General features: G+C 35.0%; 1 protein-coding gene across 1 annotated transcript; it reads right to left on the bottom strand.

Moving 5' to 3' along the window:
* Positions 1-208: 208 nt before the first annotated feature.
* On the bottom strand, positions 209-1,144 carry LOC101424928 (olfactory receptor 6M1-like). The gene has a single exon (XM_004462586.3). The coding sequence runs from the start codon at positions 1,142-1,144 to the stop codon at positions 209-211; it is 936 nt and encodes a 311-aa protein (XP_004462643.3).
* Between the last annotated feature and the right edge of the window lie 14,795 nt (positions 1,145-15,939).

Below are 15,939 nucleotides of genomic sequence, written 5' to 3'. Positions count from 1 at the left end.
AATTAAGTGTCACTATCAAAACCAAGAGTAATTTATTTAATATTTATTCATGAATTTTAAGAATAAGAAGCATGTGAACCGAGTTTGACTACATTCTTATGACAGGACATAATATGATGACTTAGCATAGATATACTGCCATTTATTGTATCAATTGCTGAACTCATTCTCGAAAAGACCGAGAATTCTCAGGCCTGGAATGATTCCCTCACAAGGATTTCATCCACTTGATGAAACCCTGACTCTTAGTTAAGGTGTCCTTCAGTGCATTTTTCATGGTTTCATTCCGTAGACTGAAGATGAAGGGATTCAGGAGAGGTGTGATCACACTGGAGAAGATAAACAGTATCTTCTTGAGGTGGAGGCTGCTCTTTTGCGATGGGCGAACATACACAAAGATAGAGACCCCATAGCCCATAGAGACTACAGTGAAGTGAGAGGCACAGGTGGCAAAGGCTTTGCATTGCCCTTGTCCTGAAGGTATCTTCAGAATGGTGGAGATGATATAAGCATAGGAGACTACTGTGAATGACAGGGAGCTGATGAGCAGGACAAGGGAACTGAGGAAATCCAATAGTTCAATGGCATGTATGTCAGTACAAGCCAAGTGGAGGAGGGGAGCACAGTCACAGAAAAAGTGATCAATCTTATTGGGGCCACAGTATGGCAGCCTTGCCCTATAGATGGTGGTTGGGAGAATAAGGAGAAAGCTGCTTACCCAGGAGAATATTACAAGATGGACACAGAATGAACTGGCCATAATCATAGAGTACTGAAGGGGGTTGCAAATGGCCACATAACGGTCATAGGACATGATGGCAAAAAGGATGAACTCAGTGCATCCAGAGAGGAAGAAGAAATAGAACTGGGCAAGACATCCATTAAGTGAGATGCTCTTTTTCTCTAACAGAAAGCCTGCCAGCATCTTGGGAACAACACATGTGGTGGTTAATATTTCACTGAAAGAGAGATTGCTAAGGAAGAAATACATAGGGGATTGGAGCCTATAATCCAGAAGAATCAGGGTAATTATGAGAGTGTTTCCAAGGACAGTCACCAAATAAGCCAATAAAAAAATGAAGAACAGGATACTCCCAATGACCCTGGTGGTAGGTATCCCAATAAAATTAATCTCTGTCACCATCGTCCAATTGCCTCTCTCCATGCCATATGGGAGTCTCCTCTCACAAGAGAACCAAGGAAGAGAAAGAGCAAAATGCAGGACTCATTAAAAGAGAATCATCTAAGATAAAAGAAGTTAGGTAATTTTATTTATTTGAGAAATTAGCTACATGAATGAAAAATACAGCTATTATAACATTTTTCTAAATTCTAGAAAAAATATGAAAATCAGTGTTCCTAATAATTAAGACATATAAGAACTGAATTCCATAAGTTTTTTCTAGCCCTTACATCTCTATTTCATAACCCAAATGATAAGGCAATAATTACCATATACTCATATCTTGTCAATAAATATTTATCATTGATTATTTGAAGAAAACTGCTTTAAACCAATATAAGCAACAAATAGATTCATTTCAATAGTTAAGAATAATTTAATTTTTAACTGATTTTACTTCAGGCATCTGGTTTACACAAAATATTGAATATATTACCAGGTAATTCAAGTCTTAATTTTGTAGGGCAAAGACAAACTGAATACTACCTCTATGTCTTCATGTTTAACTACTGTGAGTAAATAGTATAGCTCAACCAATATTGGTCACTAGAAATGAATTTGCTAATCATCTTTTAGATATTTAATGTGGTTGTCTCCAGAGAATCTTAAATTTTACTAATATGTTCTTTAAATTTTATGGTAATCCATGGAATTTTATCTATTAGTGGAGATCTTTTAAATAGTAAATGAATGAAAAGTTAAAGGAAATATATTTCTATAGTATAAATTTTTTTAAAAATTTTGAGATTTTCTTGGAACAAATTTTTAGAATAAATTATTTTAGACTGCCCCAATAAATGTGTAGTTGCCTTAGCCAGAAGTGTTTGAGAAAATACGAGTGATAGCTCTTATGTTATATAATTAAATTGATAGTGTCAGTGCATAGAGAAAATTCCAAATTTGAAGATGTCATAATAAAGACTGTTATCATAAATGAAAGCAAGCACTTACCAGTAATATGCCATTTTGGTAGGAAAAAAATATCTAAAGAGATCATCTAGCCAAAGAAAACTTGGGAAGAGCAGTAATCAGTTATATCAAGACAAACACATAAATGGATTAAGCTCAACTAGTTTAAGTATGAGACAAAAAAACAAAAGAAAACAAAAACAGAAGTTAACTTTATTCATTTTGTAAGATATGAACATAATTAAAATGGATAAAAATGTTATTCCTTTTAAACTAGAATGAATTTGGGAATTTAAAAAATTAGTAAGAATAAAAGCGAGTATCACAATAAAATTTGAAACAAATTTCAATTCAGACAATAAAGAAACCCAATAACAAAAGAAGTGTAAGTTGATGTTGTGAAATAATAAATATCCATTACAGATGCAAAAATCTATGAATATATGAGACAATTAAGATTACATAATTATTTTCAAAGTATGTGTAAGCAATACATAGATTAATAGAGAATATTGGCATAAAAATATTTTGAGCCTCTCTATGTTTTCTGATCACTAAAAGAGAAAATGAGCTATGGTATGGATGATGTTAATATTGTTGATGAAGTCAATTATTTATAATTAAATTATGAAAATACATTCAATATTTTATGTGTGTCCAAAAAATGAATCAGTAGAGATAAAGATTGAAACAATTTGAAATCAATATTAAAATAAATTTTCCAAAATATGTGAATATATATTATAATTATAATTAAATACTAGAAATGATTTTTATTTTGAAATTAATCAAAATAAATTAAGTGCAATCTAGCAGAATAACTAATACAATTTTCATATCAACTATATATGTTTACATGCAATCAAACCACAGCAATTTAGGGAAAATATCCCAAACTCCATAAAGACATTATTAATATTATTTCATTTTATTTGTTTAGAAGTGGAAAGCAGAAAAAATTCAACTCACATAAATGTGATTCCAGTGTAGCATATCCTGTCTTTCAACAGCTCCCTTAAGAATCTGGGTTTAGATTGTGACCATGGGGTTAGTGAAGGAATTGTCAAATGGAATACCAGATGGCCAAATATCATTATATTATTGCATAAAAATGAATGAGTCAAAGACCTTCTTAATGTTATTCAGTGGGTGGTGGTGAGTGGAGAACTGGGGAGAGAGCAAGAGAAAGAGATAAAGAAAGAGAAGAGTGGGGGACAGAACAGGGAGAGGCTGATTGATTAAGGGAAGTTAAAAGGAATAAAATCTTTAGACAAAAGGCCTTTGAGTAGATCTTAAGGAAATTGATGAGGAAGAGTGACTTCCAGAGACACCAAGCAATGGAATAATATCAGAAAGCTAAAAAATGGCAAGATTCTATGTGTTATTAAATCAGTAAATTAATTTACTTATGATTATTTAAAATAAATATTCAAAAAATTATTCAGACATTTCAAGACTATACAACTTTCCCTAACATTGAACCCTCAAAGAATTCTCCAACATCTACCATGAGTTGAGGCCATCTTCTTTGCAGGGTAAGATTTTTGTATAACAGGAAATAGTCCCATTAAGTTTCTATGCTCCTTTTCTAAGACATCCAACTTTTCCCCTCAACAATCTCTAACCTTGCTATAGGAAATATCTTCATGCACAGCAGAAATGTCTTAGTCCAGGAAAAAGGAGTAGGAGATTGAACTTTGTTCCATTTTTCTTTCCTTTGAAATTGGTCTTCAGAGACAAGAGGAGGGTGTTTTCATAGGGACTGCTGAGACCAGATCACTTCTGAGGTTGGGCCACTTCCAAATTACCCCAGGACAACTCTGCAGCACAAACCTGAAAGAAAGTCTCCCTGAGGTTAACAAGGCTTTAAAGTCAACACAGGATCCCTCAGGTGAGCCTTTTTATTTAGAAAAAATAAAAACAGCCTAATTTTTTCTCTCTACAAATTTTGCATTGTAAACTCCACTATGAATCTATTCCACAGAGACTCAAGTAAATATAGAAAAGTTTATTTCCCAAGAGACTTTTTAAAAGCAAAGGAACAAGGAGTTTCAAATAATTTGTATAACAATTTTGATGCATATAGGCATGCACATATGTATGTGTGCATGCATGTGTATATGTGTTTTGAATATAAACTATAATCATGCAGTACTTCAGAGCTGCAGTGAGCTATCTTTCAATATTGGAGAGAATGGAATTCAGTTACTGCTCATTTTTAGTGACTGTAATGAATGTGCAGGTTTATTTCACAAACAGAAATCCATGCAGGCAAAAGCTAAGCTCTACTATTAGGGCTACCACCAATCATTGAACATGTGTGTCCTACACTAGAACTTTGGAGAGGAATTTGAGAGGAGCTAAAATCCATCCCACCCACATGGCCATGACCACCTCTGAACTAGGGCATTGGGGAATCTTATGAAAGCAGTTTCTCTCTTGGATTTTTCTTCTAACTTTTCATACAGAGGGATCATTTTCTCTAATTTCCACTGACATTTCTTTTTTTATTAAGTTGTCTTTTAAAAAAATAAATCATAAAATCATAAATCATAATACATAAATCATAAATCATAAAATGTTACATTAAAAAATATGAGGTTCCCACATACCCCCACCTCCCCTTACCCCACTCCTCCCACATCAACAACCTCTTTCACCATTGTGACACATTCATTGCATTTGGTGAATACATTTTGGAGCACTGCTACACCACATGGATAATAGTTTACATTGCAGTTTACACTCAACCCCAGTACATTCACTGGGTTATGGCAGGATATATAATATCCAGCATCTGTCCCTGCAATACCATTTAGGACAACTCCAAGTCCCCAAAATGCCCCCACATCTCATCTCTACTTCCCTCTCCCTGCCCTCAGCAACTAACTACCTAGGCCACTTTCTCCAGATCAATGCTACAGTTTCTTCCATTATTAATCACATCTATAGTAGAAGAACAGTAAGTTCATGCTCATGCATATTTTATTCCTTCATTCTGTGGATCCTGGGATGATGATGTCCACTCCGCCTCTATATCAAGAGGGGGCTTAGAAACATGGTTGCTGGGTGCAATTTTCCTGCTTGGAGTTAGGTTCCCTGGTGTGGTGGTTGACCATCTTCACCTCCCTGTTAGCCAACCTCTGAAACTTCTTATTCACTAGTTGTAGCTCTTTCAAACATGCATGTAAAGATTTTGTGACCTTAAAAACTTTATTTCTAATCATAGTCAATTATGCATTACATTATGGTTAGCTATGATGGACTATACAAAATGGTTCCTTGGTTTTGCTTATGCGTATTCTTCTTCCTATATTATTCAATAGTTCCTTCTTTCTACAGATAGAATGAAATTATGTCTTCATTAACCTGCAGTGATTTAAACACTTTTTTATATTTCCTATGGTCACAAGTTGAATGATTAGTTAACTTACTTTAGGTACCTATACTATTTCATATGCAAATAAAAACATACACACATATTTTTAGCATTTTGCCCTTAGATGACATTCTACGTGGGTCATGCCTCTCCCTATTACAATTATCAATGATGTTTAGTGTCAGGAAATTGTTTTACTCACTTTGGAACATAAGTATTTAGAAGAGTAGCACAGAGCACATGGTTAAAATATTTGATAAATGAGTAAATGAATTAGTGAATGAATGAAAAAGTGAACAAAATCAAAAAGAAAAGGGAAGATTAGATCTGTTCTAATTCTGGCATTTTTATAGAAAAGCAAAATTTGATAAATGTAAAGATCTTTCTGTAAAAGAATTCCAAATGAATACTCTGCACATTACATTAGAAAACTGAAATATAATATTGTTTTAACATATATTCATGAAGAGTCTGGACTTGAAGAGATATAGATATTCCATAGGTTTTAATTTGATAGATTCAGAAATAACATCCAAAATGAATAACTGGGTCCTGTTGGCAGAATTTGAGCAGGGGAATTGCATATGATACCAACCATGAAGGGACTTTTATATTTATACTTTCTATTGAGTTAGAGTTGAAGAGAAGTGGTTTCAGCTCAATTCCTTCCTTCCTCATTTCAACCACAGACACTGATCATTTCAAAAAATCATATACAGAAAATATGGATTATAAAAAATTATCCACATTAGGTTTGATTTACATATAGAACAGTTTACCCACTTGTGGTTTTCCAAGAATTTCATTTTCTTCCAGATATGACTTAATACAGTGCTAATCAATGTGCATTTCTATAACACCTCCAATCCATACTCAGTCATTCCATATCTGACTTTATATTGTTTCAAACTGCAGAATCACTCAATTGACTGGTAATTTCATGTTTTATTTTTAACTCTGCAAATGAATTTTATATCATTTATAAGCATTAATCTGACTTCATATGTTCTCCCTACTACACAAAATATCAAGGAAAGAGTAAAAATAAAATATAGGGTCAGTTCCGTATTGCTGGACAGATTCAGTTTGGAAGACATTGAGTTATTTCCATATGTGTTTAAATCAGGGAAGCTCTACAAATAGTTCATTACAAGAACAGAAAAACTATCTCCACTAAAATAAGAGGAAAATAGCTCCATAAATTATTTTAATTAATTTAGTTCTAGCTAATGATCATTTGTCTTAGTTTAATAGAGATGTTGTAAGAAAGTACCACAAACAGGATGATTTAAAACAACAGAAATTTATTGTTTCACTGTTTTGGATGGTAGAAGTGAAAATCAGGTTTCCAGCAGGGAATGATTCCACTGAGACCCGTATGGTGAGAAACCTGTCTTGCCTTGTCCTTGCTTCTTGCAGTTTGCTGTCAATTCTTGGTGTCCATTGACTTGGCATAACTTCAATCTCTGCCTTAGAAATCATAATGGACTAAGGCCTTCCCTACTCCAGTTTGGCTTCATTTTATCTAATAATATCTTCAAAGATTTTCTATCCAAATAAGGTCATTGTCACATGGCTGATGGTAAGGACATCAATTTATGTCATTTTATGTTTCCTAATATACCAATGCCTTGATATTATATCAGATGTTTCCAAAATATTCAACAACTCACTCATTCATCTCTAGGACTTTCTGGATATTAAATCAGACATTCCTATATATTATAATAATATGCACATTTCTCATTAGAAGTGTACAGATACTAAGCCTGTACCTTCACCCATCACTGGAAGTTTCCCAACATTACATCAGTGCCCCATTATCTCAACAAAAGGTATTTCTTTTCTGTATTAGAAAAGATGTTAGTTTACAGAACACTCATTGATAAAACATAGGATTCCCAAATACCACCCTCTTATTAACACCAGTTACCATTTGACATTTTACGACTCTCAGAAAATGTAATGTTCTTGGAACTAACCCATTCTTGTGGGTGTCGGACCTTATGATTGCTTTAGATTCAGTTAAGGGAAATTTTGATAAGATAATTTTGACTGGATTGTTTTAGGGCCTTTGATTTGACTAAGTCAATAAGGCAAGGCCCAGATTAGATCTCCACCCTCTGTCAGAGTCTTATATAAACTGAGAACTAAAAATAGAAATGGAAACACAGTTGCCATTTTACCCTGCCATGTGAGAGAAGACTCCATGATCAACTATAGTTGCAGAAGATAAGACAGCAACCTGGGAGAAGGTAGAGATCCAGATGGAGAGCTGCCATTTTGCCTTGCCACATGGCACAGTCCAGGATCTACAGCTTCCAACCTTGATGAGACAGCATCTCTGATAATGTCTTGATTTGGATACAAGAAATGTAAGATTTTACCACAAATAAATTCTCATTATAAAAGCCAAATAATTTCTGATATTTTGCCCCAGCAGCTTTAGCAAACTAAAACACCATAGATTTGTGTAGAATATATGTTAAAATTGATGATATCACATTATTATTATTATATATTATTACATAATTATTACTATTGTCTTTATTATTATACCATGTTTTAACTTAGAGTGTAGTGTTTGTAGTAGTGTAGCACCATGATTTTTAAAAATTTTATTAAGTTAGCATATATACCTTCTAACATTTTCCCTTTTAGTCTTATTAATAAATGCATTTCAGTGCTGTAAATTTCATTCACAATTGTTGTACTATCATAACCACCATCCATTACTAAAACATTTCCACCATTCCACACAGGAACTCTATACAGTTTAAGCCTTAACTTCAGCCTTCCCTACCCTCATCCAATTACCTGGTAATCTGTATTTTAAATGCTATGAGTTTGCTTATTTGAATTTTTTCAAATCAGTGAGATCATACAATATTTGTCCTTTTCTATCTGGCTTATTTCACTCAACATTATGTCTTTAAGTTTCATTCATGTTGTTGCATATATCAGGACTTGATTCCTTTTTACAACAATGATATTCAATTGGATTTATCTAGCACATTTTATTTATCCATTCATCACTTGATGGACACTTGGGTTGCTTCCTTATTTGGCAAACATAAATTAAATGCTGCTGTGAGCATAGATGTGAAAATATGTTTGAGTTCCTGCTTTCAGTGCTTTTGGGAATTTACCAAATAGTGGGATTGATGGCTCAAATGGCAGTTCTAAACTCAGCTGTCAGAGGAACTGCAAAATTGTCTTCCACAGCCACCACACCGTTTTATATTTCTAGCATGAATGAATGTTCCTATTTCTCTGCATCTTCTACACCATTGTTATTCTGTTTTTCCTTTTTTTTTTTTTAAATAGCAGCCATTCCTATGGGTGAAAAATGGTCTGTCATTGTGGTTTTGGTATAAATTTAATTGAGGGCCAAGGATATTGTATATCTCTTCTGCTTTCTGGTCATTTGTATACCTTCTTTGGAAAGATCTCTATTCAAGTCTTTTGTCCATTTTCCCCCTTCCCCTCCCCGTCCTTCTTCTCCTCCCTCCACCCTGATGTTTAGCTGTACATGTCCATTTTTCTGTGTGATCTTCTGTATCTATTTCTATTTTTGTCTTCTCTTCTTGTTTTTTCTCCTCTAGGATTCACCAGGATTCAATCCTGGGGACCTCAGATGTGGAGAGAGGTTCCTTGTCAAGTTCCTGGTTTCTGCTGCACTTCACCTTGACTCTTTCCTTCATCTCTTTTGTTGCATCATCATCTTGCTGCATGACTTACTTGTGCAGGCAGTGGCTCACCATGCTGGCAATTGGCTTGCCACATGGGCATTTGTGTGGGCAACTGAATTGCTGCACAGGCTCTTGGCTCACCACTTGCACACTCATGCAGACACTGAGCTCACCACACAGGCACTCAGCTTGCTGCATGTGCACTGGCTCACCGTGAAGGCATGCTCTTTCTTTTCTTTTACCAGGAGGCCCCAGGGATCACACCCAGGTCCTCCCAAATGGTAGGCAGAAGCCCTATCACTTGAGTCAAATCCACTTTGTAGTCCATTTTTTAATTGGGTTGTTTGTCATTTTTGTTATGTTAAAGAATTTCCTTATATATTCTGGATATTAGATCTTTATTGGTTATGTGGTTTCAAATATTTATCCCATTGTGTAAGTTGCTGTTATTCTTTTATGAGAAAATGCTTTGAGGTGGATTTTTAAAAAAATGTGATGAAGTCCCATTTATCTGTTATAACTGTACCCCATTCCTCAGTGAAAATAACCCATTGCAGTATAAATTACATACTGAAAAATGCAGAATATTATAGCATTGACTCTATTTCTCATCAGAAGTTTCCCAATATTATATGTCAGGTCTCTCATTTTACATCAGATGTTCCTTAATATTAAATGAGTGGGTTTCCTTCTATGTAGAATGTTTATCAAAAAAATAAAAAATAAAAAAAAATAAAACCATGCTCATTTTAAATTGGAAAAAAAAAATATTATATGAATGCCCCAATTCCTAATTGAAAGCAATGTGATACAGTGTTAGCTACCTATTCCTCCTTTGTGTGCCCCCAAATTATACCAACATTATCATTCCTCATTAAAAATTTCCTAATATTTTACCTGTTCCCACCTTCTTCATTTTAAATTCCCCAATATTTTGGCAGTGATGCAATTCTAAACAAAATTTTTACAATATTATTCCAGAGTTCCTATTCTTAATCAAATGTTTCCCTATTATTACACAGTACTACCTCTACACACAGGGAATTTGTCAATAATATACAAGTAACTGGTTTCCTCATAAGAATATTAATAATATTCCATTATTCCTATCCTCATCAAAATTATTCTGTGTTGTAATAATGAAGCCATTATCCCAGATTTTTCTGATATTTTATCATTGCCCAAATTCCTCACCAGATATTTCTCCATACTGCACCATATCTCTTATCCTTATCAGAAGTTTCCACATGATATACAATTGCCAATTACTTATATAAAGTTTCAGAATATTACATTATTGTTACCATCCTTGTCAGAAGATTCCCAATATTTTATTAGGACACTGTCCCCCCTAGGAAGGTACAAAATATTTTACCAGTGTCAAATTCTTTTTGTTTTCTGTATTTTTATTTTGAAATAAATTCAAGTTAGAAGGCAATTAACAAATAATACAAAACCTCTATAGAGAGCTTCTACATAATTCCTGTAAATAATCAGATTTACCAATATTAACATGGCACCACATTTGGAATTTCTTCCTCCCTCCTTCTCTCCCTCCCTCCCTCCTTCTTTCCCTCCCTCCCTCCCTCACTCCCTCCCTCCCTCTTTCTTTCTTTCTTTCTTCTTTCTTTCTTTCTTTTCTTTCAATTGATCTATATTCTCAATGTTTGAGAATCGATTGAATTCATTATTCTCCTTGAACACATTACGTACTCTTACAATTCCTAAGAATACTGGTATTCAATTAAGTAACCACCAAGGGTGCAGATATCAATTTAAGAAATTTAACACTGATGTAATGTTTACAGCTTCTATTCCAGATTTTTATATGTCAACAATAATGTTCAGAAGAGGTGGGGCAAGATGGCATCCCAGTGAGTGCACCCTCATCATCTCTCCTGCAAAAATCCAGCTGAGTAGGGACAGAATCCTGCCTGAGTGAGCAGTTTTGGGATCCCACAAAGCAGGTGGTTTCTGGACATGGACCTGGAGAGAGTGTGATAAAAGGAGTACTTGCTCAAGGTAAAATCATGGGTTTTTGACACTAGAACCAGAAGCTGCGGGAAGGCTAGAACCTTCCCCTAGGACTGATAGCCACAGCATTCCCTGAACACTGCAGGTCACACAGCAGTGTTCCTGAGCAACTTGTTCCTCAAACAGATGATCACTGAACCCATGTTCCCTGAACAAAGCACTCCCAAGACCCCGGCATTCCCCTAGCTCTCTGGTCATGGACAAACTCCTAGAGTGAGAGGGTTTTGATGAGGTATGCAGATGGGGTCTAAGGAGTGCAGATTCAATTGTCTATTCCCCTCTTTTTTTGAACTTGCAGGAGCATGCCAGTTGGCTTGGGGAGAGGCTAGGAAGAGAGGAGAGGTGAATCTGCTGAGAGACCCTAATTTACCTAAGCATGCTGAATTAGGGAAACGTGGTGTGGGAGAAGGTGGGAGCAGGCAATTAACTAGTCCTGCACATCACACCCAAGGGAGGGGGATGATGTGCTTGGTAGCTTCCAATAGCATATTTAGGGTTCTTGGCAAGGTGTGGGTGCTCTCTCTCAAAGAACCTAAGAGTCATCATTTTCTGTGGTGAGTTGGTTCACCAGGGTCCCATTTGAATCTCAGAGGGGAGTTCTCACATGGCCTTCCTGCTGCCCTGGGAGAGAGGGAAGTGAGGAAGAGAGAAAGGGGGAAGGACAGACTCTTAAGCAGTTTATTCAATTACAAAGAGGATTCCTTGCCTGAAGCCTTGTCTGGTCTTTTTTATTTGTTTGTTTTCTTGTCTTTCCTTCCTCCTTATCTCTCCATGGCCCTTTTTTCATATTTTTCTTTTTCCTTTTATTTTTCCCCCTTCGTTCCCCCTTCTTTTCTAATAGGTGCTGCAAGCAGTGTTTCTCGTTTTCTGTGCTTTTCATCCTCGATTTCCTCTTTTCTGTGTGTACTTATTTTGGCTACCAATGCTCTCCCCTTTAATCTTTCTGTCTTCTGTCATCTATTGTTTTTCTTACATTCTACCTCTATTTAGCCCCCAATGTTTCTGCCTTTTTATTTCTAACACCTCTATTCTGTTTCTATCTTTTATTCACTCTTTATGTTATTGCCCTTACTTTTCTCTTTCCCTCTCTCCTACAATTCTATATTCTTCTCTGTATTCAGTTTACAGTCACATTGTAGGTACTCCAATTTTTAATTTTATAACTCGTCACAGCTTACATGAGTGTAATATCCATTCTCCTAAGAGTCACATGGTTCTTCTGCTAAAATTTTCTATCAATACTACTATTATACTATTTCTTTTCTTACGTCTTTTTGCTTTCCCTGGCCCTAATATTTTCCTAAAGGGAACTTAAAAAAAAAAAAAAGGAAATAGAATAAGAAGAATAAAATGTCAAAGAAAAGACTTAACATACACATACACAAACAGCACCTAAATAAACCCCAAGACTAGATGGGGAAGCTAATCAACTGAACAAACACATCAAGAAAAAAGGATGATCAGACAGCAACAAAAAATTACAAGCCATACCAATAATCAGGAAAACGTGGCCCAATCCAATAAACAAACTAAAAACCAGGAAGAGGAGCAGTACATTAAACAACTCATCAAAGCTCTCAAAATATATATCAAGGACAAATTTAATGAAGTGAAGGAAGAGATTAAGGGTCTTAAGAAAACACTTGGAGAGCATACAGATGAAATTGGAAACATATGCAAAAAGGTAATGGATATGATGGCAATGAATGACACAATCCAAGAAATCAAAAATACACTTTCAGCAAATAACAACAGATTTGAAGACAGAGAGGAAAGAATTAGTGATGTGGAAGACAGTGCATCTGAAATCGAACAGATAGTAAAATTGATGGATAAAAAGATAGGAAAAATCCAGCAGGGACTTAGGGACCTGAATGACAACACAAAATGCACAAAATACACATTATAGGCATCCCAGAAGGAAAAGACAAGGGAAATGGGACATAAAAGGTGTTGGAGGAATAAATGACTGAAAACTTCCCAAATCTATTGAGGGAGATAGATGTACATGCTCAGGAAGCACAACATACCCCAGACAACATAAATCCCAAAATGCATACCACAAGACATATACTAGTCAAATTATCCAATGCTCAAGACAAAGAGAAAATACTGAAGTCAGCAAGAGAAAAGAGAACCATCACATAAAAGGGAAGCTCAAAAAGATTAAGTGCTGATTTCTCATCTGAAACAATGAAAGCAAGATGGCAGTGGTACGACATAGTAAAGGTACTAAAGGAAAAAAAGCTTCAGCCAAGAACACTCTATCCAGCAAAGCTGGAATTCAAAAATGATGGAGAATTCAAAATATTCACAGACAGAAACTAAGAGAGTATGCCAACAAGAAACCTGCCCTTCAAGAAATACTAAAGGGAGTTCTGCAGGAGGAAAGAAAAAAACAGAAGAGACAGAGTTGGAGGAGAGTATAAGAACAACTAAAAAGACAAAAACAGAAAAAAAAACATATGACATACACAAATCCAAAGAAAATATTGCTATTGTAAGTAATTCCTTGAGAGTAGTAACACTGAATGTCAATGGATTAAACTCATCTGTCAAAAGGCAAAAATTGAAGGAAAGGATAAGGAAATATGACCCATCTATATGCTGTCTACAGGAAACACATCTTAGACCCAGGGATTCAAGGAGGTTAAAAGTGAATGGCTGGAAAACAATCTTACAGGCAAACGATAACAAAAAAGGGAGAGCAGGAGTAGCTATATTAATCTTGGACAAAATAGACTTTAAATGCAAAACTTTTGTGAGAGACAAAGATATTCACTACATATTAGTAAATGGGGTAATCTTACAAGAAGAAAGAACAATAAAACATAGTACTACAATAGTACTACCATGCATCCCACAGGGTGCCTCCAAGTACATAAGGCAAACACTGGAAAAACTAAGTGAAGGCATAGACACTTCTACAATTATAGTGGGGGACTTTAATACACCACTATCATCATTGGACAGAACATCTCAACAGAGAATCAATAGAGAAACAAAGACTTAGAACAATATATTAGAGGAGATGGACCTAATAGACATATACAGAACATTATATCCAAATACTGCAGGATATACATTCTTCTTAAGTGCACATGGATCATTCTCCAAAGGAGACCACTTCCCAGGCCACAGAGAAAGCCTCAATGAAATTGGAAAGATTGAAATCAAACAAAATAATTTCTTCTCCACAATGAAATAAACTGGTAATCTGCAAAGGCCAGAGAACCAGATTACACACCAAGATATGGCAGCTAAACAACACACTCTTAGACAAACATAACAGTGGGTCAAGGAGGAAACCTCAAAAGAAATCAGTGATTACATTGAAACTAAGGAAAATGACAATACAACATGATAAAACTTATGGGATGCAGCAGAAGCTGTACAGAGAGGGAAACTCAAAGCCATAAATTCATACATCAAAAAAGAAGAAAGAGCTAAAATTGAAGACTAAGTGCACACTTGGAGGACTTGGTAATAAAACAACAAACTAACTCCAAAGGAAGAAAGAAATAACAAAGATCAGAGCAGAATTAAATGAAATAGAAAAAAAAAAAGCACTAGGAAAAATAAACATAACAAAGAGCTGGTTCTTGGAGAAGATCACTAAAACTGACAAACCCTTAGCTAGACAAATGAAAAAAGGGAGAAGATGCAAATACACAAAAAAGAAATGAGAAAGGGGATATCCCCAGTGACCCCACAGAAATAAAGACTATCATAAGAGAATACTTTGGAAAACTATATGCCAACAAGAAGGACAATTTAGAGGAAATGGACAAATTCCTAGAAACACATAAACAAGCCTACACTGACAAAAGAAGAAATTGATGATCTCAACAAACCAATCACAAGTAAAGAGATAAAATCAGTCAAAAAACCTCCCAACTAAGAAGAGCCTTGGAGAAGACGGCTTCACAGGTGAAATCTACCAAATATTCCAGAAAGAACTAACACCAATCTTGCTTACACTCTTTCAAAAAATCAAAATAGAAGGAACATTGCCTAACTCATTCTATGGCACCAACATTACCCTAATACCAAAGCCAAACAAGATACCACAAGAAAGGAAAATTATAGACAAAACTCTCTAATGAACCTCGATGCTAAAATCCTCAATAAAATATTTGCTAATCATATTCAACAACACATTAAATGAAGTATACACCATGAACAAGAGGGTTTCATTCCTGGTATGCAAGGATGTTTCAACATAAGAAAATCAATTAATGTAATACATCACAGCAACAGATTGATGGAAAAAAATCACATGATCATATCTATAGACACAGAAAAAACGTTTGACAAAATACAACACCATTTATTGATAAAACACTGCAAAAGAAAGGAATAGAAGGAAACTTTCTGAACATGATAAAAGGTATATATGAAAAACCCACAGCTAAACATCATTTACAATGGTGAAATTCTAAAATCATTCCCTCTAAGATCAGGAATGAGACAAGGATGCCAATTATCACCCCTCCTATTAAAAATTGTGTCAGAAGTATTTGCTTGAGCACTGAGGCAAGGACCAGATATAAAAGGCACCCAGATTGGAAAGGAAGAAATCAAAATTTCACTATTTGCAGATGACATGATCTTATATATAGAAAGCCCTGAGAAATCTAGAACAAAGCTTCTAGAACTTATAAATGAATTCATTAATGTCACAGGTTATATGATCAATGTGCAAAATCAGCAGCATTTCTGTACACCAATAATGAGCAATC

Source organism: Dasypus novemcinctus, unplaced genomic scaffold, assembly GCF_030445035.2.
Source record: "Dasypus novemcinctus isolate mDasNov1 unplaced genomic scaffold, mDasNov1.1.hap2 scaffold_134, whole genome shotgun sequence".
Lineage (NCBI taxonomy): Eukaryota > Metazoa > Chordata > Mammalia > Cingulata > Dasypodidae > Dasypus > Dasypus novemcinctus.
The sequence above is the reverse complement of the archived record's forward strand: the minus strand, read 5'-3'. Positions and strand labels throughout refer to the sequence as shown.

What these genes read in the sequence shown, in the direction of transcription:
- LOC101424928 (XM_004462586.3), bottom strand. Translation starts at nt 1,144, where the DNA reads ATGGTGACAGAGATTAATTTTATTGGGATACCTACCACCAGGGTCATT.